Source organism: Nymphaea colorata, chromosome 2 (assembly GCF_008831285.2).
Source record: "Nymphaea colorata isolate Beijing-Zhang1983 chromosome 2, ASM883128v2, whole genome shotgun sequence".
Taxonomy (NCBI): Eukaryota; Viridiplantae; Streptophyta; class Magnoliopsida; order Nymphaeales; family Nymphaeaceae; genus Nymphaea; species Nymphaea colorata.
The window spans coordinates 30,207,416-30,231,098 of record NC_045139.1 but is presented as its reverse complement, the minus strand read 5'-3'; the positions used below and the strand labels follow the sequence as shown (position 1 = coordinate 30,231,098).

Here is a 23,683-nt window from a genome sequence, read left to right as displayed (position 1 = left end):
CGATAAAATCCTATCTCTGCTCCTGCACATACTATATATATATATATATATATATATATATATATATATATAACACAAGGAAAAAAAAAAGCAAAAAGTTTGATTAGTGTAGTGGAGTGTGAGTCTCTCAGTGGGCTTGATTGAATGCATTGATAATGTTGGTGTCTAGGAGCGGAGGGAGGGGTGTTCGGGCCATGGCTCACCCTAGTAAATTGAAAAAAAAAATTATATTAAAAAAATTAAAAAATTTTAGTTGAGTCATGTATTGTTTGGATTCGGGTTTAGTTTGGATTCGGGTTTAGTTTAGCTTCACCTGGATTTCAAGGTTGGACTATTTAGCTCATCCTTTAAAAAAATGTTGGCTCAGGCCCTGTTTTCTTTAAGTATAATGTTGTCGCAAGAACTGGCCGTTGATGGTCAGTATGTCCTTAGTGGAGTTGGAGCCAATGAGAAAAAAACAAAAAACAGAAACTGAGAAAGTAAACGACGGGTGCAGAGTACCACAGCGAGTACTGCAGAAATCCAGTTCATGCCAAATGGACCACGGCCGAGTTCGTGACCTGCAGTATAGGTCCCCGGCGACAGCGACCAAAGTTTTCGGGAACTTGGTCGTGCTCCCCAAACATGGACTGGCAAGAAGCAGTACTTACAACGAATTCATGGTAATGAACTTTGGCAGGGAGGAGAAGAGCATGGAGCTGCAGCAGCACGATGCTGCGGAACGCCATGACCAGTTGCGAGGGCAACAGCTCGCCAATTGTAGGGCTGTGTCTGCTGTATTCACAAAATATTTATGATAACTACGATCTAACTCCATTTCTTTTCTCTTTTCTTTATCTATAGGATATTTATTTGAAACTCATTGTTGAACTGAATCTGAACGGATATTTATTCAAAACCGAGTGTATATTTTCTGACCGGATGTCATTTTTTAATATGAATCCTTTAACTTCTAAATTGTTTTTTTATTTTTTAACTTTTTTCATATCTGAATTTTCTGAATATTATATGTGAGTCATTCTCCTCCACATAACTACACTTCTGTCAGCCAACATGCAACTCTCTGCTTCCTAGTTGTGCCTGAACTTACCTTTTCTATCTCTCACTCTCTGCTTCTCCCTCTTCACCTCTCCCGCTCTTTCTCTCCCTCTCTCGCTCTCCCAAACTCCCTCTCTGTTTTCTTTAGAAAATAGGAGAGAATGAGGCGGTAGGGTTCGATGAGCCCTCGCCCTTCTCCCAAATTTTCAAAATCGACCCTCCTTTCATAAACCATTTGTCACTATATACGATAACTTTGTGTTATTGGTTCCATTGCATCATATTTTTAAAAATGCTTTTTAAATATTTTCTCATCCAAGCAATATCAGGCAGATAGATATATATATATATATATATATATATATATATATATATATATATATATATATATATAACAGTGGAGACTGAGCGACCTTGTTAAACATTAGAGCAGATTCATGAACTATTGCTAAACAACCAAAAAGTTTTTCGAAATAGTTAAGTGCAATAATTACTAGCTTCTATGGGCTTCCGTGTGTGGAAAACCCACATCTACATTATTCACTTGAGAAATAATTTATATATATATATATATATATATAACAGTGGAGACTGAGCAACCTTGTTAAACATTAAAACTAATATTCCTTCAATCTAACTCAAACACTCTAGGTATCTCTACTGCTAAACAACCAAAAAGTTTTTCGAAATAGTTAAGCGCAATAATTACTGGCTTCTATGGGCTTCCGTGTGTGGAAAACCCACATCGACATTATTCACTTGAGAAATAATTTAAATATATATATATATATATATATAACAAGCAGATTCATGAAACACTCTATCTTGAATCTAACTCTATCTTGAGCATACTCATGAAACACACTCAGCATCTCTACTGCTAAACAACCAAAAAGCTTTTCTAAATAGTTAAGTGCAATAATTACTAGCTTCTATGGGCTTCCGTGTGTGGAAAACCCACATCGACATTTGTTACGTTGGCTTGTATGGTTTTGGTCGTTCACAAATGCCATTGGTATCAGCCAACAAGGGAAGATATACAATACGATTGTGTAGTTGACAGGGCCTTTTCAGAGATAAATTTTCATGATTGAGGGGTTTAGCTTAACTGCTCAGAATTTTGGGTGTTTGATTCTCACAGACCGCCGTTAATGTTGAGATAATGATCTCAGTGGCTTTCTCGTTTTTCTTTTTGGGTGAAGAACAGTCTGTCAAAGAGTCTCAGTTTTCATTCAACCCTTTATTTTTCTGGAAGCCGTTTTGTAACAAATTAAAACAGTTACTGTTTCATAAATATGTTTCAAAAAACGAGGCAAATTCATGGCACAAATGTTGGGGGTACATTCATAGAACAGTGATGTGAGGCAGATTAGATTCATGCATTCATCATATCTAATATATTTTCGGATGTTCACACATTCATATTCCAATTCATATCCCAAATAAGATTGACAAAAAGTCCATACCAGTTCCAGATCCCATTTTTGAGTTCACGATTAAAATCTGACCCTAATCTGATTTTTATTTTCACATTCAAATCCAAATCTGACTGTTAAATACACAACCAAATCTGAACAGCATTATGATAGGTTAAAAACTGACTCTCAAAATATGTGGATCGTTAAATTTGCAATCCGAGTAATCCTCATCCAACTTTTCAACACACAACCAAATATAAGCTACACTATGATAATATAATATGTTAAATACCCACTTTCAAAATGTATAGAGATTGGATATACGATATTTATTTGAGCTGGACGTTAAATTCTTTTCATATCTGACTTTTTTTTTTAAATCAGCTTGTTTAGATGTTCGGTCTAAATCCAATTCAACAACATCCCTGCCCACATCCAACTGGGGCCGTCGAGTACGAAGTGAGTTTGAGAAGATGGGTTTTCAACTCCAAATAGGACTTTCTGTAATCATGAACTTGGTAATACGGTGACCAAAAGTTCTCCCTGTCACCGTCCGGACGTTGTTCTGCCTCTACTAAATTTCACGATACCCTTTGAGATCATCCATATCTATTAGGATTTAAGATCGTCCTGCCTATCATAGAGTGAATCTAGCTTTCCAACTTCTTTTTCGTTAGGGAGGACTCCTTTTTTGTAACAAAGCTGTCATCCAAACTAGCCGGGACTGGAACGGCTGCCAACCTGTACGGTAGAAAGCCATATATATATATATATATATATGCTGACATTCATAGACTTAAATGAGAATTCAAGAGTGCACAAGAACTGAGGCTCCACTCCACATAGCGATTTGACCACTTATGTCTACTAACATGCATCTCTCTCTTTCTTTTCATGTTCAAATTTTTAGGTCATGTCTTTTTTTTTTTTTTTTTTTTTTTTATATAGTGTACTTGTCCTTACTTAGCCTTTGATTGTTAGTAGCCTTTTAGACCTGTCTTTCATTCGTTTTTTTTCATTTTACTATCATTTTCTACACATGCCCTTTTTCTCCTTTTTCTATGGTCGCATCGATGTTGTGGCTTATATGATCTTGGTGACACATTTGAGAAGAGTACAACAACATGGTCTTCAGAGGCACTTCCTCATCGCCAGATGTTATGGCACACCTTGTGTAGGGTGACGTCTACTTTGGTATTCAGTTAAGGCACCGTCTTGTGCTTGCTGTTACGTGACTCTACTACTCCGTCTATCCACTCCTTTCACATCATCCTTTTTACTTTGTTTTATTGTTGTTGTCTTGTATATTTTTTTTTTATTTTACTCTTACAGCTTGTTTTTGTATATAAGAGAGTTTATGTTCCCAAATTTTGTTATGCATTCTTATTTTATGAGCTTTCTCTCTCTCTCTTAAAAGAAATATATGAAAATTGAAATCAAACTTTAATTTTGTGTCACAAAAAACAATTGGAAAAGATGCATTTTGGTGCTGAACGGATCGTGTGTGTATATATATATATATATTTATTTATTTATTTATGCGCCCACCGCGAGTGGGTATTCAATTTTCATGGGAGGATGGGATTTCTACGGCCTCCACAAAGCCATATATGGTCAGTGAAGAGTCGTACAACTAAAAAGTGAAGATGGTACCAAGGGAACCTAGCACATTTTAATATGTTTACGAAAGATGGACAACCAAGTTGAGAAACACTGTCTGCTTCTTAGCAACTGGTTCAGAGATGCATCTCACCTCATCCTCCAGTAAAATGGCCAAACAATCCTCTCCGTTTGATTTGATTAATAAATTTGGCCTGGCCCTCGTTAGTGCTGGATAATCAAATGTGTTGATCAAATATTACTTGGAAACATATTCAAATACCAAAGCTGCTTATAATTTTTTTCATAAATCAACTTAGACCTCGTCATGCTCTTGGAAGCCTAAGACCTCAAAGCTCGGTAATACTTCCTTCCTAGAGCTTATGCTTGCTTTGGTTTGTGCAAAGAATAGATGCTCATGAAAATCAAACTAACGACCGGTCTTTTACCAACCACTTGCTCATTAATTAAATTGATCTGAACTTTTTTTTCGCAAATTCGACTAAACAAAAATTCGAAGCATAACCAGTAACCACATATAATTAACCCATTGATAATTACTAGTTCCCACCCACTCAAGTGAGATGCAGTGTATGAGATTCTTCCCAAGCAATGCCGGAAGCATACATAGAAGCTTCAAACACTAATCGATACTTGGCCTCAACAGTCGTGGAACAACCTGGTTAATGAAACTATAGCAATAAAATGATCAAAATCAAAATTTCAAGTTGGACCTTGTAAAGTTTATATCATATTTAACAACCTTACATAAATTTTAACATAGGATTTCATTTTCTTCCATCTTATTCGCGTACATTAGTCAACATTCATTTCTACATTACATAATGAAAGATATTGACATCAAGGTTAGAAACTATGTGTGTGTCCCAACAACACGAGATCGTAAGCAATTGAACACGAACCACCCACCCATTAGTGCATTGCTTGAGGTTCAATTTCCATGGGCGTTACGCTCTGGTCGGCCGTAAGGGCTGAGAATGAGGTCATGCTGGCTTTCGGTACGACTGGAGTTGTGGCCCCGCCCCGTCTCTCCCTTTTCTCTCTCACATCAGCATGTCCTCAAAGTTCGTGACTCTGCTGGCAGAAGTTAGAAAAGGGAGCTCCATTGCCCTGGTTCAAAGCATGGAAGCATGCAGGAAAGCGACGGATCACTGGTTACCACTGCCGTTTGTAGGGTGGTGACCCCATGAACAGAAACTCACTTAGTTAATCGTTGATAGGTGAGTACAACCTTTTTTGGCTAGAGAGAGAGGGAGGAGAAGCATGACTTTGCTTTATATCTCTCTCTCTCTCTCTCTCACATATATATATATATATATATATAAGATCTGACTTCATCTCTGCAGCAAACTTACCATCTACTGTATACGGAGGGCCGCCATTGCAAGAGAGTTATTTTCATCTTCAATCGTGCCCTTCTTTCTTCTCCCATTTCCTGTCTTCAGCGTGCACTTCCACCCATGTGTAATGGACTCTAGGAAGGTTGTGGTTAGGGTTTAATTTGCATGGACCTAAAAGTGGGGAATAGTCGCGGTGGTACCCTCGACAGCATGGATTGCAATTGCTTCGCCGGGATTGTGACCACCTAGTGCCACCTATGAGTTGACAGCAAAGTGAAAGCAACGATGGGACTACACAGCATGAAATGACAACAACTAATTCGCCAAAACTCATGACCTAGGGCGGAGGCAGGGGCCTTGGCTCTATCTCAAATTTAAAAATTTTAAAAACGTATATGTAAAGTACTTAAAAATTTGATTTTGGACTTATAAATTCCTGACTCAGCTTTTGCTAGTGTCTCAACTGATCTACCAAATCACAATGAATAAATGCTCTAACGTCTCCTACAAACTTGTTGCATTACTTGCTTTAATTCTTCCATGGAAAGAATAAGATATGCTTGATGATCGGTATCTATCGTATTAAACAATAAGCGACCTTTTTGGCAATTGGAACACCGACATGAGCTTAGAGCATAGTCATATAAAATTATAATTAAGGGGTGTTTCATAGTCTTGAATCTAACATATTCAAGATTTGAGAACCGTGGATTTAAGATACAGGTCCTCCCCATCCAATTTTAAATATGACGTTTTCTCAATGAAAAGAAGTAGAATAAGGATTTAATTGTGGATATTAAGTCTAACTTATGATCTTCACTATGATGAATGATGGATCTTATCATGATATTTTGCCATATCAGCAAAAGTATGTCATGTCAGATCTACACTAAATTCATAAATCATTTAGAGTAATCAAACGTTTCCTTGGTATTTGAGAGCAGATTAGTAGGATACTCACATGCTATTTCCTTGAAAAAGAATTTACATGATGCCAGAAAACATTTGACATCACATCAATTTATTTGTAGGTATTCCACCATTAACATGCAAATTTTGGTAGAACTAAAACAAAAGAGGACAAAGCACATACTCGCAAAGCGTAGAGCTTTCAGATATGAATCTATCTGATTCAGAAGGGAAGAACTTGCATAGTAAATAAAGGTCCGATAAAGATAAACTTTCACTGATCTGCCTTTTATTATGGCATTAAAGACCGTGCGTGCCAAAAAGATGGATTCACCCAGGTGTAGGAAACATAGCCAACTGAACCATCAGTAACGCATCTAGGGGCCGGCCAAGCCATCAGTTACGAAAGTCGAACTCACACCACCAGAGAAGGCCAGCGACCTATCAATAACCCACTGATTCCGTGCCGCTGAATGTTTGGCCAGCAGAATCATCGGTGACACTAAGGAAACGACGGCCTAAAGATCATTGAAATGTAGTCCAGGCTTCGTGATCAATGGTGCAACCGCATGGTGCACTAGATGCGCCACAAAAGCTCATCACTGATGCAGGTTTCCAACTGCGTTACTGAATGTTGTTACTGCAACAACTTTGGAAGCACACCAAAAGGAGGGAGAAAAAGTGTGTCAGATGTCCTGCCCAAAACATTTGCCTGAGAATGTAATATAATATAGCTGGCTGGCTCCCTTTCAAGATCATGAATTATTGGTACTGCAAAGCTTACAAATGAACATGGTTGCTTAGTGAATCTTTGGCAGCTATATATCTTGAGTACATGAATACATAGAAAATACATATGGTGGAAGACACGTGCCGCGTCCTTAGGGGCCGAGCGTGGCGCACAGGTTTAGATTTGGCATGTGAATTGGATTGAATCAAGTTGGTGATGGTACAAATGGATGAGACTGAGCTAACAAGTTGGTTGCTGACCAACCAGGAGATGGGTCCCCTTGGTGCGCCAAGACAGCTTTTAGAACAACTTGAGCCCATGTTCATGTGTCCCATATGGGGTAGGGATCAGACAGAAGTGGAACTGGTAATAGGAATGGCTGTCTTCCCCTTATTGTCAGGCCTAAGGTTTAGTAACACCCGTGGCTCTTCCCATCCACCAGAGAATATGCTCAACTTTAACTTTTCCTTTTCGAGAACAGGGAATCGCTTTAGCAAACAGGAGACTTGGCCTCTTTATAGTTTGACTTGCGATTATGAGATGGAAATACATCGACGAGAAGCATTCAACTACCAGTTCAGTCTGATTTGGTAAATAAAGCAAACAAGATCCGATCATTAATTCGATTCCAGTAGTTCTATAGTTCAATTTGAATTCGAGTTTTACTAATCAAATCCGATTTTGGTTTTCAAAATAAGGTCCAAACCTGAACCTGACTAAGTCAAATTTTGGTAAAAACTGAACCTGACCCGAATCTGAACCGTTTACATGTCTAACTTGTTCATAAACTTATTAATCTACAGGTAACCATATTAAATTATAGTAGCTACCACCTTCGAATTAAATGACAGTTACAAATGTCGGTCATATTTATGATTTTGTCATGGTTTTATGATCTTCAATTTAGGATCCATTTCCCATTAAAAAGCTTGTTGAATTGAGTAAAAAATAGAAAGACTACTCAACTATCAATTTTCCCTACCTCAATCTCCACTCAACTTTAAGCAATTTTAGGTTTTTTGCTGCATCTTCTCATACCCATTTTTGAATGGGTAGTAAGGTAAACAACACTAAAAGAAACAAAAGAAATATTTATTCACAGAACGAAAAATAACTTCTCCTGGCTCGTAAATTTGCCAAATATGTAAGAAAAAATGCTGAAGATCCCTTGGAACTAAGCAACGTAAATTATTTTGTCTAAACATAAACCTGCATGCTCTGAATCTTTCAAGTCCTCAATTGGAGGAACTTCTTTTTACCATGATCACATTGCTTTGGTTTCCTTCTTTTCTTTTTCACCTTGGGAGGTAAAAACTAAAGGGACCACTTGAATAAAAAGGGGAATAGACCCCATAAAATTATTTTTACAAGCAAGGGAAGTTAAAGTTGCCTCTTTTGACAAGAGATTCACAAAATCTGTACCATCAAAGAGTAGAGTCGCGGATGGGTTGGATTTGGTACGAGGGTTTTGTCATGTTTTATTGTACTGGATTCGATTCTGGACCAAATAGTTACTTGTATGGAATCCAACTTTTTTGCACCCCCAGAAGTGTGAGCAAGGTGAAATGTTGCTTTCAGATCATGATAAAAGGCGCCAGACAAAGATACTTTGAGAACGTAAAAGGCCTAGAAGGTGACATCCCAACTTCACTTGCCGGCAAAAACTTTCTTGTTCACATACAGTTCTCCCATTCATTCTTCGAATGTGTCCAAGTATAGATCTGATTTCAAATCTATTAACAAGATCCATAAAGGAATGCAGAGTCAGATGCAGAAAAGTTCAACATGCAGCCAAGCTCCAAGTTTGGTATCTGATGGATATCATGATAGACTAATCTTTTTTATCATCTTATGACAAAATTCAGTTTTGAGAAGTAGATGTTGAACCCAAGTTTGATTCCAAAGCCGGTTATATTAAACCTGATTCAGACTCAGTAAGGGAGTGTTTGACAGCATTCCTCAAACTGGAATTGGAATGAAGATTCCAGCTCTAGTTTTCCTTTGTATTTGACAATGCAGAATGTTGATTCCAGAATTGAAAATGGGGTGTTTGATAAACCATAAATTAAAATAAAACCATCATGACTTGAGCCCTAAAGAGAGACCTCTGTGGTAAAATCATAATTCTGGAATTTTGATTCAAGAATGAACTTATAATTCAAAATAAAAATTCTTCATTTGAAAATACAATTTCCATTTCATCAAGAATAAGAATCTTAATTGTAAAATTCCACAATTCTAGCCACATCAAACACCCCCAATGGATATAGGATAGTTTCAACCCAAATTTGAACTGTTTACATTCGCCAATGCATGTTACAGCAAAGAACCGAGAAGGGAAGCGAAAGTATGTATCGGTTTCACCATATCATTATTGGTAGTTGAAGACTGTGAATCCGTGAATGATCAGTACCTGCATAACTTCAACATTGATATTCCGTCCACGGATATTCTGCCCACATTATGTGCTGCAAATATTCTGACTGAATCTGAATTTATGAAGCTCTGGTCTTGGTCGAAGAACTGCTAAGGATCATTATAAGGCATTTGAACTTTAAATGTTCTTCATGTCCTCTTATGGATCTCCAGTACTTAATACTGACAGCATAATGAATGACCCACATTGGTAAAACCCTTGTTCTCTTCCCCAGTAACGATATTCTTAGTTGTCGCTGGTATGCAGCAATAGATACGATACTTGGAGTACTTTTAACTCATGAGATCTGGTTAACCTTGGTGAGTTCCAACTTTGATTAATTCATCACGAAGGTGAAGTGTACATGGGGAGAGAGAGAAAAGAGAGAGAGAGAGAGAGAGAGAGAGAGAGAGAGAGAGAGGTTAAATCTTAGATGCTGCTGGCTTGCAGGCACTGGGTGATCAACTTTTATTCACCATATATATATATACACACCAAATGAATATGTTAAAACAAAGAGAGAGAGAGAGCCATGACTATAAGAAGTAGCCAGTACCATTCAAGCATCAACAACATCTTACAGACATGTGATAAGACTCTCTATCAGATGCCATATTAATATTTATATGTCATTAACTATATGTATATATACATATAGGGCATCTAAGCAGAAGTTATTAACACAAACAAGCCGGGAGCACAACCACAGAAACGAACAACTAGAAAATATTTACAGCACTAGAAAGCCACACCGCGAGGAACAACTCGAGCACAGAGAGGGTACTTCATCTCACAGGACAGCTTAAGAACTTCGGTCAGGTCGACCTCCTTGCCGAAGACCTGCGCCCACTCGAAGTGGTGCACCAACTTCGCCACCCAAAGGCTCACGGTGGCGAGCCCAAGGCTCTTGCCCGGGCACACCCTCCTCCCCGAGCCGAAGGGCGCCAGCCTCAGGTCGCTCCCCCTGACGTCCACCGACTCCTCCGCGAACCTTTCGGGCCTGAACGTCCCGGCGTCAGCCCAGACCGCCGGGTCGTGTGTGATTGCCCACATGTTCACGATCGCCGTGGTGTTGGCCGGCACCACCATGCCATTGCTGAGGTGGACGTCGGCGGTAGAAAGGCGGGCCCAGGAGAGAAGCGGGCCGGGCGGGTGGAGGCGCAGGCCCTCCTTCACTACCGCTTGAAGGTAAGGCAGGCGGGCGACGTCGGCATCGGTGACTGCTCGACTGTTGCCAACCACTTCGTCGATCTCGGCTTGGAGCTTGGCCTGGGCTTGAGGGTTCAGCACCAGCTCCGCCATCACCCACTCTGTCAGCAGGGCCGTGGTGTCCGTGCCGCGGAAGATCATTTCCTGCAGTGAATTTCAAGACGATAGGAAAACGTTAGCGCTCTCTCGTTTCACTAAGCATAATAACGCTCAAGGGTGGTTTAAGAAGTCAATGACCTATATAGATTGTACACGGCCAAGTATCATTTTTTTTAAGTGTACAATATCGTTCCCATGCAACTTCCAAAAATAAGATTCTAAAAGTAACCAACGACGCTGGTAATGACACTAGAAACTATTGACTCCAACATGACTCCAACTTTCATGCTTGCTCATTTAAAGGAACTCCAACAAAGAATGGTACCGTAAAAAGCGTAAAATTAGTGGTAAACAAAGAGATAGGCAGAGAAACAGTACCCATAGGACGGCGATCATGTCATTCTCTTGTAGCTTCTCCTCTCCTTCGAGTGAAAGCAAGACGTCGACGAAGTCAGCAACATCTACCATGTAAGGAATGGAGGAAGAAGAAGGCCCGTGGCCGGCCGCCTTCTGCTTGTGCTCGCGGATTATTGCGCCTACGAACCGGCGGACACGAGGAACTAATGCGGCGCAACGTGCCTGGACGCGGTGAGGGTCGAAGAGGTAGCCGACCCATGACACGTAGTCTGACCAGTTGAACGCCCCAAGCAGCTCGAATCCTTCTGCCACCATCTCCCTCAGCTCGGATACGTCTGAGTTTTCCGATGTGACGTCGTAGCGCCGCCCGAAAACGCTCCCCATGATGCTGTTGAGCGCCGCTCCCTGCAGGTGCCGCCTGAGCGCCACGAAGCCACCAGACTGCTGCTCGGCAGCAATGGCGGAGAGCATCGCCGCGGCGTCGAGCTGCCGACCCACCTCGTGGGCAGCTATCCGCCGCGGAGCGAAGAGGTGGGAGGAGGCGATCCGACGGAGGAGCTTCCAGTAGGCACCGCTTGGGGCGAACCCCATGGCGCGCTCGAAGAGCAGCAGCCGGGCCGACTGCTTAAGCGGGCGGTCCGCGAAGCTCGGGGACGTGAGTATCTCCCGGGCGGTTACCGGGTCGGAGGCGACCACCGCCGGCGTGGAGCCGAGGCTGAAGGCCATGAGCTGCCTCGCGCCGAGACGGTCGGCGGCAGCACGAAGCTCACGGTGAGCCAAGCCGCGGCTCAGTGTGTAGAGGCTGCCGACGACAGGCAGTCCTCTCAGGCCAGGTATCGGGACAGCACCACGTGCATGCCTCCCATTGGCCCATGCTACGCCGCCGGCAGAGAACCACCAAGCAGCCAAGAGGGTGGAGAGGAAGGCAGCAAACAGTGGTAGCAGGAAAGAAGGCCTGCTATCGGCAAGTTCGAGAGTTTTACTGCCTACGAGGGCAGGCAGAGCATAGAAGAACCAGCTAGCGTCCCTCGAAGTCTGAGACAGTCCCATACCAACGTCCATTTTCCACTTGTTCCTAGCTTTCTACCTCACTAGAGCCACTCAGAAATGCCTTACAGAGAGTGAGAGGGCTAATTGCAGTTTAGTGATGAAGAAAGAGAGGGGAGTCGAGTGTGAGGAATGAGAAGAGAGGAGAACGGTTTATATAGAGGCGAGGCCGCGAGGGGAGTCGATGGTTTCTTTGCGAACGCAATAAAAGGAAATATGGAAGGAGGCACATGTAACCTGTCGGGCCAGTTTACCTGCGTTGAACAGAAAACAGTTGATGCGGGATCCTTGCGTTTCTTTCATACTATTTCCAATTCAATGCTAGCCAATATCGAAATGGCAAAGCTAAAAAGCTAACTTAGGAAAGCACATATGTGAACAAAATATAAAGGCAGTTCATAACAATATGCGCAAACAAACATCTTCTTCCATATATTATACATCTTCTTTCATATATTATATATAACTTGCAGACACAAATATGTGTTAGGGTTTTAGATCAGAGATATTGGAAGGAGTGAGCTAAAAGAGGAGGAGAGTTGGTCGTGATTCGTGAACACGATCACGTGGGAGGGAAGTGGGCAATGTAGGCAGGCATGCATGGGAAGGAGGGTACGTTCAGTTGATTCATCTTGGTGGGGGGAGAGGACGATAGATACTGTCTGTTACTACTCCCGAGGTGAAAAATGGGTGGCCGTGGCACCAATTAGTCTCTGTACCAAGTGGTCCGTACTCCCCCCACTCTGCATCCCTGCCCTCATTGATCAGACAGCCGGCTTACCCGGTGAGGAGAGAGAAACTGACTCTCCTCCTTTTCCCACCTGACTGACTGGCCGTGAGAGAGGGAGAGACTGTGCCATGTACGAGTGCTGGTTACTATAGAGCTAGACTCTAAAGAGAAAGACATGCTAGTTACTCCCCTTAGGTTACGTTAGCATTTAGAGATAGAGAGAGAGGAAGTGGGAGGATAAGAACTGGTCAATTAATTGGGTTACTGAAGCCACTGCTGTACTTTTAATTTCATGTGGTTAACACATGCCACCAACTCGATTGGACAATGCTCTACTGTTCACGAGCGAGATGGAGATGCAGAAATTCAGTTCAACGTTTCAAAAAACATCCACTTCGAACGGATGGTTGGAGAGGAACAGAAAGATCCGGGGATGCAAGGAGCACCAGCCGAAAAACATAGAGAAAGGTAAACAATTACTAGTGGTGTTGCGGGCAGGGAGATTTAGATGAAACTTCTTGTTGAAGTTAAGCCCTGACAATTCGTTGACATTGGAAAGATCCAAGTAAGGTCAATAAAAATGCCAATAAAAACTGAAAGACCCTGTGATCATCATGAGATGATATAGTCAGCGACTGAATGATCGAGTTCCGTGTTGGAATCCAATGAGCAGTTGAGATGCATGCACGTGAAACTTCCTTGCAGATTCTTGGGCATATTACCTCGCTATGACTAGTTGCTAACTGGTTACTAGTGAATCCAAGTCACGTTACAGTCTTATGAAAGGCTCATAGAACTGTTCCTTGCACTGGTTTAATACTAAAGAAAGAGATTCTCAATGGGTTGTTGGGAGTTGAGAGTTTGCATTAGTAGAGAAACTTCAAGGGGTTGATTAATCACACTTTGTTTTGACTTTTGGTCATCTCCCCATTTGTAGATTAGAGTATTAATTTGTTGCAGTAAAGTTTAAAAAGCCGAAGAGTCAAAGCTCATACTCAACCGAATAAGGTAGTCTCGAATACCACTCTTACCATTCTTAACTGCGTTTCAATGAGCCCCTTTTACAGCACATGCCATGGATTTAAAATTAGAACGGACTGCCTACCAGCCTTTGACCATTGCATCGGCTTTCTTGAGGACAAAGGAAAGTTGGATGTTATTCAATGGATTTCAAATTCAAGAGAAGGATCTAAGATTGGATGAGCAGACAAGAGTAGGCATTTTTAAAACCTTTATGAAACCAAAGCCTAATAAATGTTTAGGCATCTTCCAACTGCCCAAATTCGACTATATCCATTAGATGCCTGGCCGTCTGCTGCTTCAACCCCAAGAAACCATTTGGGATCGCTTAAAAAGATCGTCTTCCAGCTTAGATAAAGAGATTCCCTTGGAATCTAAATATATATTGAGCTGTCTTGGTCAAATTAGCAATGCCCTCACAAGTTTGAGCATTGATTTCGTTTGAGTCCAATGAAAAACTGATGGGGTTATGGGTCCTCCCCCTTTTCATTGCAATCAATGAATGAACTAATATTTTAGTTATGAGAAAGAGCCTTCGGCGTAGAACCGCTAAGGAGGTTTGGAAGCATTCAATTTTGGCACTTTCCATAATTGTTACTATTTCAAACGCGTATATATATATATATATATATATATAGGGAGAGAGAGAGAGAGAGAGAGGGAAAGAGCAATCTAAACTCTAGTTGGTTGAGTATGGTCTGGCGTTACAAGATTGGGAAAGCAAAAGCTATACTGATTATTTTAAATAAATAATAAAATAAAAGAAAACTTAAAGCAAACTTTGTTAGAATGATGAAAACGCCTTTAGATATTTTGGTTTATTCCATTTAACTGACTAAATTAAAATAGAACTTAGGCCTGTTTTCGTAAAAAATTGCAAAACTAACTAAAAATAGCATTTTATTTTGAGACGCCCATAGATTGGATTCAAACCCTTTACTATATTTAATTTATTGGATCTTTATATGTTCGAATTTAATTGCAGCAAAAAGGGTCCATAAAGTGTCCAAGTTTGGCTTTTAAATTTATATGAATCCAACTTTTAAATTTACAACTGAATCTGAAGTTAAGAGAGACTTAAAATCCCTACTGACGTAGGATCAAATGGGTGGGGGGCTGGACCTTATGACCAGAACCCACCCATATGCATTATTAATATTAATAAAATGATTATTATTGATCGAGTAATAATTATTTATTTCAATATTTTGTATTTACATGCATCACATGTCAAATATTAGATTATTAACTACGTTTTCTTATGGCCCCTTCTCTTTTTATAACTCCTCCAAAGCTCCATGCTCGTTCTTCTTCTCGAATTGTATCGTTCATTGCTATACGTCATTTAGTGATCTTACATTGAATAGAAGATGAAAGAGTTGAGCCCTGAACGAGTTACAAGGGATGAAGGGGACAAAAGAATTGGCAAAGAAGTGTCTAAGAGGTTGTTGTCTGGTGCTCACTCGACAGCCTCCACACAACCTGGTATAGCATACTAGACATTAATGGTTATTTATTAATTATTATCCGATCCAATAGTTAACTAAAATCAAATTCAAATCCAATTAAATTGTAACAAAGCCATCCAATTTCTTGATCAGAGGCTACACATATTTCGTATCTGTTCGTCTAAAATGTTTCGAATCTGATCTATTGACATTTCTCTCTGTTTCTTTTAATGTTTATTTAGTGGAAACGGCTTACAATATAGAACTTTCAGAATCATACTCTTTTAAGGTTCTAGCTTTTTCTAAAAATTGAGTGAACTTAAAAATACATCTTTCAAATGGGGTGTTTTAGATTTTTATAACTTTGATAAACTTACAAGACATCATTCAACTCAAGTATCGCGCTTATCACCATTTTACAGATCAATAATACATAAGAAAGAGAACCTCAAACCCCTTTATTGTGAAGGAATTTGGCTTAAAAGTTCACTATGCCGTTGAGGCCTATTATCCTCCGTTTTAAGACATGGCAAATGTGGTCTATTGAGGATGCAATTGTGATATATCGACATTACTTACCTTCTGTATGTCCCGGCTTTAACCCTCCCCTGGTTTTTGAAGATGAAGGACAAGATGACTCTTGGGCGCACCCACGAATCAAGATCAAGGTGGTACTGCTGCCAGCTTCACTAGAAGCATGACAAAAAGGCCGCAAAATGACAACTGGAAAACCTGTACATGAGGGACTTGACTTTAAAACGTATTCATTTGTCAAAGATAGAACATTTGTTATATTGGGTGAGAACGGAGAGGAGTTTCAGGGCTCATTTCGTCGTTTCAGCTTTTACTTGTACTGCCGACGGTGGAGAGGAACTGAGGAAGAAGGAGAGACAATGGCGGGGGATAACGAGTCGGCCGTAAGATTCGGCATCATGGGTTGTGCGGGGATAGCAAGGAAAGTGTCTCGGGCGATTCGGCTGTCTCCTGCCGCCCGTCTGACGGCGGTCGCGAGCCGGTCCGCGGAGAAGGCCCGGCAGTTCGCCGCCGAGAATGAGTTCCCGGAGGACGCCCGCGCGTACGGCTCCTACGAGGAGCTCCTGGACGACCCGGCGGTCGACGCCGTCTACGTGCCACTCCCCACGTCGCTCCACCGCCAGTGGGTTGCGGCGGCCGCGAGGAAGGGGAAGCACGTGCTTGTGGAGAAGCCCGCTGCCCTCGACGCGGCGGAGCTGGAGGAGATGCTGGGGGAGTGCGAGTCGAACGGGGTGCAGTTCATGGATGGCACGATGTGGATGCACCATCCGCGGACGGCAAGGATGAAATCGCTCCTCAACGACGCCGCACAATTCGGCGATCTCAGATGGGTACGCCGCTCTTCTCCCTCCCTCAAGAAAAGGGAAACGACTCCTCGTTGAATTTGTGGAGCAACTTCGACCACTCTCGCCCTTTTCCCTTGCTGCTACGGTCTTGAAGTTTACTTGAACAGAAAAATCAATCCCAGACGTTTTACGAATTATGATGAATGCGGAATTCTCTGGTTTGAGATTTCAATCATCTAAACAAGGTAGAACTCAGCTCGATTCGAAAAAAACCAAACCTCCCAACTCCATATCTTCATCTTTCACTTATTTCTCCATTGAGTATTTCTAATAAACTGTGAATAAAATGGTAAACTTATTGAACTGCATAAGGAAATTATTCTGCCAAACAAGAATTTTTCTTAAGCATCGGACTTCAGATTTTTTAGTTGAAACCCCAGTGTTACTCTGTTGAGAAGATCTGGAAGGGTATCAACCTTTTTAGTAACATCTTTTTGCATTATGTAAGTAGACTTGTGAAATAAAAGCAAGCTTCTTTTGCATACGAGCAAGCTTGGTATATACTTTCTGATAAATGAATGCATGATACATCTTGGGTCATACACACCAAGTAAGACATATCAGTGAGATTCTACCAGAGTCACGTTCAACGTTGAAAGCAGCATCCGTTATGTATCTGACAAAAACTGTCAACTCGATATCTCTACGTCTCAAGATGAAGCACGTAATGACCCTTTTCTTTTGTTGTAACTTGTAACAGATACACACTTCATCAACATTTCATGGAAACCAATATTTCTTGGAGAATGACATAAGGGTGAAACCTGATTTGGATGGGCTTGGTGCCCTTGGAGATACAGGTTGGTATTGTATAAGGGCCATATTATGGGCCTTCAACTACCAGCTCCCCAAGAGGGTAACTGCCCTACCAGGCACTGTCTTTAACAAAGATGGAGTAATTCTAGCTTGTGGGTCTTCCATGGACTGGAATGATGGCAGGTTAGCAACCTTCTACTGCTCATTCCTCTCACATACATCCATGGACCTCTCTCTTCATGGATCCAACGGCTGCCTTCAACTCAAGGACTTCATCATCCCCTTCCAGGAGAGCTCGGCCTCTTTCCTGCTTTCTGCTAATGTTGGTTTAAATGAGCTTCACACTGGCTGGACATCCAAACCCAAGGAATTTGAGGTTGTGAATGAATTGCCGCAGGAAGCGCTCTTGATTGAAGAATTCTCCAGGTTGGTTAGGGCAATCCGCAGTTCAGGTTCCCCACCAGACCCAATGTGGCCTGATATTTGTCTGAAGAACCAGCTGGTGCTTGATGCTGTGAAGAAATCAATCGAACAGGGCTGCAAATCAGTGGAATTGGGAAACATGAAGTCATCGATGTCACTTGGGACAAACAGCAGATGATCTTACAGGTGTGTTGCAGCATGTAGTGCAAAGCTGCTTGAGTAAAAAATAAAGCTGCTCTACTTAAGATGTTTATTGATCACATTAGATGTTCCTATCTATGTAGGCATCTGCAGAAACAGTTTTAGGAGCCATTATGAGATAGATGAACACTGAATGGCTACCAAATAAAATTAGAAACGGTTTAGTTTTAGTTGCACATTTTGTTCAGTAACCTTTTTAGGCTGCAGGGTGAGCAATCTATTATTTACTTTCACGTTGTGTTCACTAAACCTTTGGACAAGCCCAAACAGGTTAACGGGCTAGCAGTATGCAACTTTTCTTCTGAAAATCACAATCAATAGCTGCTGAGATGAAGTGGATATAAGAAGCAATGGGTCATGAGGAAGCAGGAAGGCAAGTGCTAACCAGTGTTGGGCAGAAGAAAGCAGCACGTAGGTGTGAAACAACTGAAGTAAATGACAAACCCTTTACATAGTGGTGTTAATCTAAGAAGTCCATTATCTGGCAATCCTCGATTTGCTGATAGCAATTTGAAACTACAGAGCAGCAACTTCTCCAGATTATCCAAAACTATCTAGATGCTAGAAAAAGACTCATCAAAAAGGCGACCAAATACTTGCCTTCGATGTTTTTATTTTCCAATAATTCTAGGTGATAGTTGGCTTTTTACCCTTTTCTCAACAACTGGAATTGAGATTTTGCCGGTCTTCCTTGTGAATTAGATTCCGATCATTTCTGAAGATCACCCACAACAAGCCAGGACTCTGCCTCCCGAAACAGCATGATTTATTTGATTATGTCTCAACCTTGATTGGTCAGAACCTGGCACTGAAATCTTGTGGTGTTGGGGATCACTAGAGGAATATCACTCTACCATTAATGATCTTTTGCATAAGCAAAAACTATTAATCCATCCATGTCCTCAACTGACACTTGCAACAACGATCACACCATGCATGACAACCAGAGTTTTGAACAAGAAGTGGGAACAAGAATTGATTCGAGAAGCAGGAAGCGTGGCCCTTAAAAATTTTAAGAAGCGGAATTGAAAACGAATTAGAAGCAAACCATGAATGGAATTAGATGCAATCACGAAGCAAACTAGATGTACATATACAAGCGACTAAGAAGCAAGCAGGAAGAGAAATATATAGCTTTTCTTGCTAACAAAAATAAAATACTCTAGTTCAAACAACAAACATTTTGTAGAATTAAGTTTCAAGTTAAACAACGATGAAATTAAAAAAATTTAGGAAACAGAGTTGGTTTCACTAGAAATTGCAACAGCAATCTCGATTCCCATTTAATGAAAGAGTATTTCCCTTTTAAAGAAAGCGCGCTCCTCATTGAAAGGATGGTTGCATAGGAACTCACTGAATGTGCAACGCTTTGGCTCCGAAGGAAGCTTAAATGTGCTTGAAGAGCCCCAATGGCGCTTCTGATAACCCTTCTCTCTCTCCCTCTCTCTCTCACTGTTTCACAGTGTCTTTGCATGTTCAAGCGTAAAGATCGGTAGCCACACATAGAATTGTCTTTACAATCGAATATTATAGAATTTCTCGAGCCCTGTATTGTGGTTCTCCTATGTAGCAGAAGTCATCCAGTTCACTAATATATAGAGCAAATACGGTTACTGGCATCTAGAAGCACAATAACCTACAAAGGCAGGTGGTGACAATATCATAAAATTATCCTTATGCACATCAACCATAACCATAATCATAACCTCTACACTCCTTTTGAAGATGGTATCATTTTATCTGAAAAAATATCTTAGTTTGGGTAATTTGCAATATCAAAGATCTTCCAATATAAATCAACCGGATTCCACTGACACCATCGAGGATCCGAACACCACTTATGGGGATTCAAAGAAAAGGGAATTTTTCAAGCTGCTAGCGAAACAACATCTCAGCTGAATAAGTCACGTACTTTCCCAATAACTCCATTATATTCAAAGTAATGCGGTTGCTAGTTTTCATATTCTGGTACAACCTCAAACCAGAATCCTTCTATTAAAGTAATTCCTACAATAGAAATCACATGTCGTAAACTAAATATAAGACTATCTTCAAGTTCCATATTTCGTGCTGTCTATAACATTTGTGTCAAGCAAGCAATGCTGATCTTCAAGGAATGATTTTTTTTCTTTTCTGTTTCTCTTGAAATTCGCTTTCTCCCCTAAACAAGGCTTAGATGTTAGTGTGTGCAATGTTGACCGGGTACTTCAAGATGTCTCTAAAAGATCTTTGTCACTCGCAAGTATTGAAAAAAAAAATCATTATGGTATGCGGAAATCTCCACGCTTTGTCACTCGCAAGTATTGAAAAAAAAAAAAATTCATTATGGTATGTGGAAATCTCCACGCTTAAACAAAGGCTGTACTGATACTGATAGGCAGAGCATAGAGAAGAGAAGCATATCCAAGACAGGAAATTAAATTGCAGAAACAAATCAGTACACTCTGCACCTTCTCTACTAAACAAGGACACGAAATCTTTATCAATCTCCTATGCACATGTTGGATGAATCTTCCAGAGATAAGTTCTGAAGACACCCTTGCCACATTGAAATAGCTGAAACCAAACAAGCTCATTCAAAGAGCAATCCCTCCTAGGCTCCTACATTCAATATGAGAGTGACACAAAATTTATCACCATTTACTAACTTGTATATACATTTTAGGGTACAACAGAGATGAAACAAAAGTTACAGCGATTTCATCTTCATATACACAGACCAACTAAATAAATTCACCAGAAATACTTATGGAATAACAGTAACATCGTTTTAAGCAGATACGATAGAGGATAAACGTCTTACGCCATAACCATCCACCTTATTCGAAGAATCAGAGCGCGACCGCCAAGCACTGCACCATCGAAGCGCCTCTCGGGAGAGAAAGAATAACTTGAGTCCAGACGATTGAACCCACCAATTTCCCACTCTCTTCCTTACATACCTCAATCTCTGCACAGAATAGCTCAGTTCCCTTATACTTGCCACCGTTGCCATTTCCCTCCCACACAACGAAAAGCTTTCCCCCGACGTTCGCCAGCGTCGCCCCGCACAGGAACTTCGGCAACCTCTTCTTCACTCCTTTTAGCTTCTTCCACTGATTGCCATCAGGATCAAAACCTCTAATCTTCCCCAAATAGTCGTAGCAGTAAAGAATTCCGCCTACCACTGCCGCTCTTCCCCTCCAGCCAGAGTCGAGCTCGCAGGAGACATAAGACCAGGAGCAAGTCCGCGGGTCGTATGCGACGCCGCCTCGATCCGCCATAGCCAGAAGCTTCCCGCCAAGCACCGCATTGCCATGCATCCACTTATCCCTAATTTCGATCGGGCTGGGCACGGGCGCCCACCTTCCCACTTGGGGATCGAAGACCTCAGCCCAGGAGTTCGAACGGGCCCATGAATCGGGTTGGCAGCCGCCTACTACGTAGATCTTGCCGTCAATCTCACCGGCGGCGGCGAATTCGCGTGCGACGCGCATGTTGGGGCCGGCGTCCCAGCGGTTGAGAACCGCATCGTAGATCCAGACGGTGTGGGTGGGGATCTCGTTCACTGAGCCGCCTAGGACGAAAAGCCTGGTGCCGAGGACGGCGCAGGCAGGGCCGACGGGGGTGGAGGGCATAAGGGGGAGGGAGAATGTGTGGCGAAAGTGGTCATGGTGGTGGAGAGCGAACCAGGAGAGCGAGGAGGTAGTGTCGTGGGTGCGGACGAGGAGGTAGAGAAAGGGCTCCGAGGCTTGCAGGAGGGAGCGGGTGGAGAGGAAGAGTTGGGATCGGAGGAGTGAATTCCAGGAGCGGCAGACGAGAGAGAGAGTTGGGTGGAAGACGCGAGGGACCCTGGCAAGGCACTGAACGCCGACGTCGTCGGGAAGGCCGGGGATGAGCGGCGGGCTGCCGGAGGAGCAACTACTGCTCCCCATCTCTCTCTCTCTCTCTCTCTCTCTCTCTCTATCGTTTTCTCTCACCTTGCTTTTATGGGATGTACAAATTGGAAGACATGAAAACTTATCTCGGTTTTTTGGGTTTTTGCCTTGTTAAAAGTTTATTATTTTCTTAAACAAACAAGGAAAGGCTTTTTAGCATCCAATTCAGAAGTATACTGATTAGATCTTAAGATTGAGAACAATCAGTTTGTACTTAATCCAACTTATGGCAGTTGGCCCTTGATTTCTCAATTTGTTCCCATCTCAGGAACAACCTTAGCTGTGCTGGTAATCTACCCATAGATAGTTTATACTTCATTCTTTTAACTTGTTCATAGTTGATGAATCCATGGGTTGCTTCAAGTTGGCATTAGGTATATGCATATGAGAACCTGCCCACCAGACTGCATCTTAAAACCTTCAGACTAAGATATTGCTCCAAATTTTTTTCCACCTTCTTTCTTTCTCGTTGCTCTTTGATGTGAAAGAGTGAATCTGATTTTAAAAAAAAATTCCCAAGCATGAAGAACTTGAAGACTTGAATTTACAAGGTTGCAAGGGTATCATTGGTTTGCATGCTCTTGAAAAGTCATGAAATGTATTGATGTCTAAGAGAAAGATCAATAAAAACATAACAAAAGGAGAACGTAATGAAAAAAGTGTTTCCCCGACCATCACCAACAATTTACAAAGAGAGAAAAAGAAACCAACTTCAACAAGTTCTATATTGGCAATCTAATTCAAACAAAACAAGCCCTAACCGAGTTTCCAACTGCCTTTTGCGATTCATTCAAAACCTCCCTAAAAGCTCTGAATGGAAGTGTATTTGGTTCTAATTGTACATATAATTTTGATTTTATTTCAGTTCAAAATCAAAGAGACAAGAGTTACTAAAAAATTAGTCACTAATCTTTGAATTTGAGAAAGCATTTCTGAGGACATTAACAAGTTTCTTTCATAATAATGTCCCGTAGCATCGTAGGATCATCGTAACAGAAAATGGAGTATTATGATATTATCTAGATTTACTCATGAAATTACCGTAGTCTTCGTTTTTACATTTAATTTGAATTTTATATACCCGAATTGTGCCATGCTTTTTCCTGAGATTTTCCCACGAATGAAAGTTATGACTATGGTCCCTTCCGATTGAGTATATATCAGCATATCACTTTAAGATTCCATAGGTTGCATAATTCCATTGAAAATTCTCATGTTGGCGCTTTTCGTTGAATATATACAGCCTAGGAAACACCAAACTTAAGCCATCCAATCCAATGAACACCAGGGAACACCAACCTTAAGCCATCCAATCCATGATGAACAGTTGAGAGAGAAAACAAGGCTTACACCTTTTCTCGACCAACCATTATTATAGATCTTTTCTCGACCAACCATTATTATAGATCAGACGGTCCTTAAGAGTGAACTTCCTATCCAGTTACACTACAATTTTCCTATATATATATATACTGCATGATTCATACCCTTGTACAAATAATATCAAAACCATCTCCAATTATCAGTCCTTGAAACCAGGAAGAGAAAGAATGCGTTCCCAAAAGGAGCTGTGACATCTAATCAAACTATTAGTGAGCTCAACAAACACTAGCTGTCGTAGGCATA

At 41.2% G+C, this 23,683-nt stretch overlaps 3 protein-coding genes across 3 annotated transcripts; 1 reads left to right on the top strand and 2 right to left on the bottom strand.

Annotated features, from left to right (window-relative positions):
• Nucleotides 1-10,008: 10,008 nt before the first annotated feature.
• On the bottom strand, nucleotides 10,009-12,538 carry LOC116248685 (cytochrome P450 78A11-like). The gene is made up of 2 exons (XM_031621614.2): nucleotides 11,158-12,538; nucleotides 10,009-10,824 (listed from the first exon to the last, which is right to left on the bottom strand). Exons 1-2 carry the CDS (start codon nucleotides 12,196-12,198, stop codon nucleotides 10,210-10,212), a joined length of 1,656 nt encoding a protein of 551 aa, XP_031477474.1. The 5' UTR covers nucleotides 12,199-12,538; the 3' UTR covers nucleotides 10,009-10,209.
• Nucleotides 12,539-16,175: 3,637 nt separating this feature from the next.
• Nucleotides 16,176-18,316, top strand: LOC116249339 (uncharacterized oxidoreductase At4g09670-like). The gene is made up of 2 exons (XM_031622588.2): nucleotides 16,176-16,745; nucleotides 17,461-18,316. Exons 1-2 carry the CDS (start codon nucleotides 16,275-16,277, stop codon nucleotides 18,115-18,117), a joined length of 1,128 nt encoding a protein of 375 aa, XP_031478448.1. The 5' UTR covers nucleotides 16,176-16,274; the 3' UTR covers nucleotides 18,118-18,316.
• A 2,226-nt stretch (nucleotides 18,317-20,542) lies between these two features.
• LOC116249340 (F-box/kelch-repeat protein SKIP6) lies at nucleotides 20,543-22,110 on the bottom strand. Its single transcript, XM_031622589.2, has 2 exons — nucleotides 20,944-22,110; nucleotides 20,543-20,741 (listed from the first exon to the last, which is right to left on the bottom strand). The coding sequence occupies exon 1, from the start codon at nucleotides 22,052-22,054 to the stop codon at nucleotides 20,972-20,974; it is 1,083 nt and encodes a 360-aa protein (XP_031478449.1). The 5' UTR covers nucleotides 22,055-22,110; the 3' UTR covers nucleotides 20,543-20,741; nucleotides 20,944-20,971.
• Between the last annotated feature and the right edge of the window lie 1,573 nt (nucleotides 22,111-23,683).

Coding starts and splice junctions, on each gene's coding strand:
- LOC116248685 (XM_031621614.2), bottom strand. CDS start 12,198: ATGGACGTTGGTATGGGACTGTCTCAGACTTCGAGGGACGCTAGCTGG. Junction 10,825..11,157: donor ACATGATCGCCGTCCTATGG/GTACTGTTTCTC, acceptor AATTCACTGCAG/GAAATGATCTTCCGCGGCAC.
- LOC116249339 (XM_031622588.2), top strand. CDS start 16,275: ATGGCGGGGGATAACGAGTCGGCCGTAAGATTCGGCATCATGGGTTGT. Junction 16,746..17,460: donor AATTCGGCGATCTCAGATGG/GTACGCCGCTCT, acceptor AACTTGTAACAG/ATACACACTTCATCAACATT.
- LOC116249340 (XM_031622589.2), bottom strand. CDS start 22,054: ATGGGGAGCAGTAGTTGCTCCTCCGGCAGCCCGCCGCTCATCCCCGGC.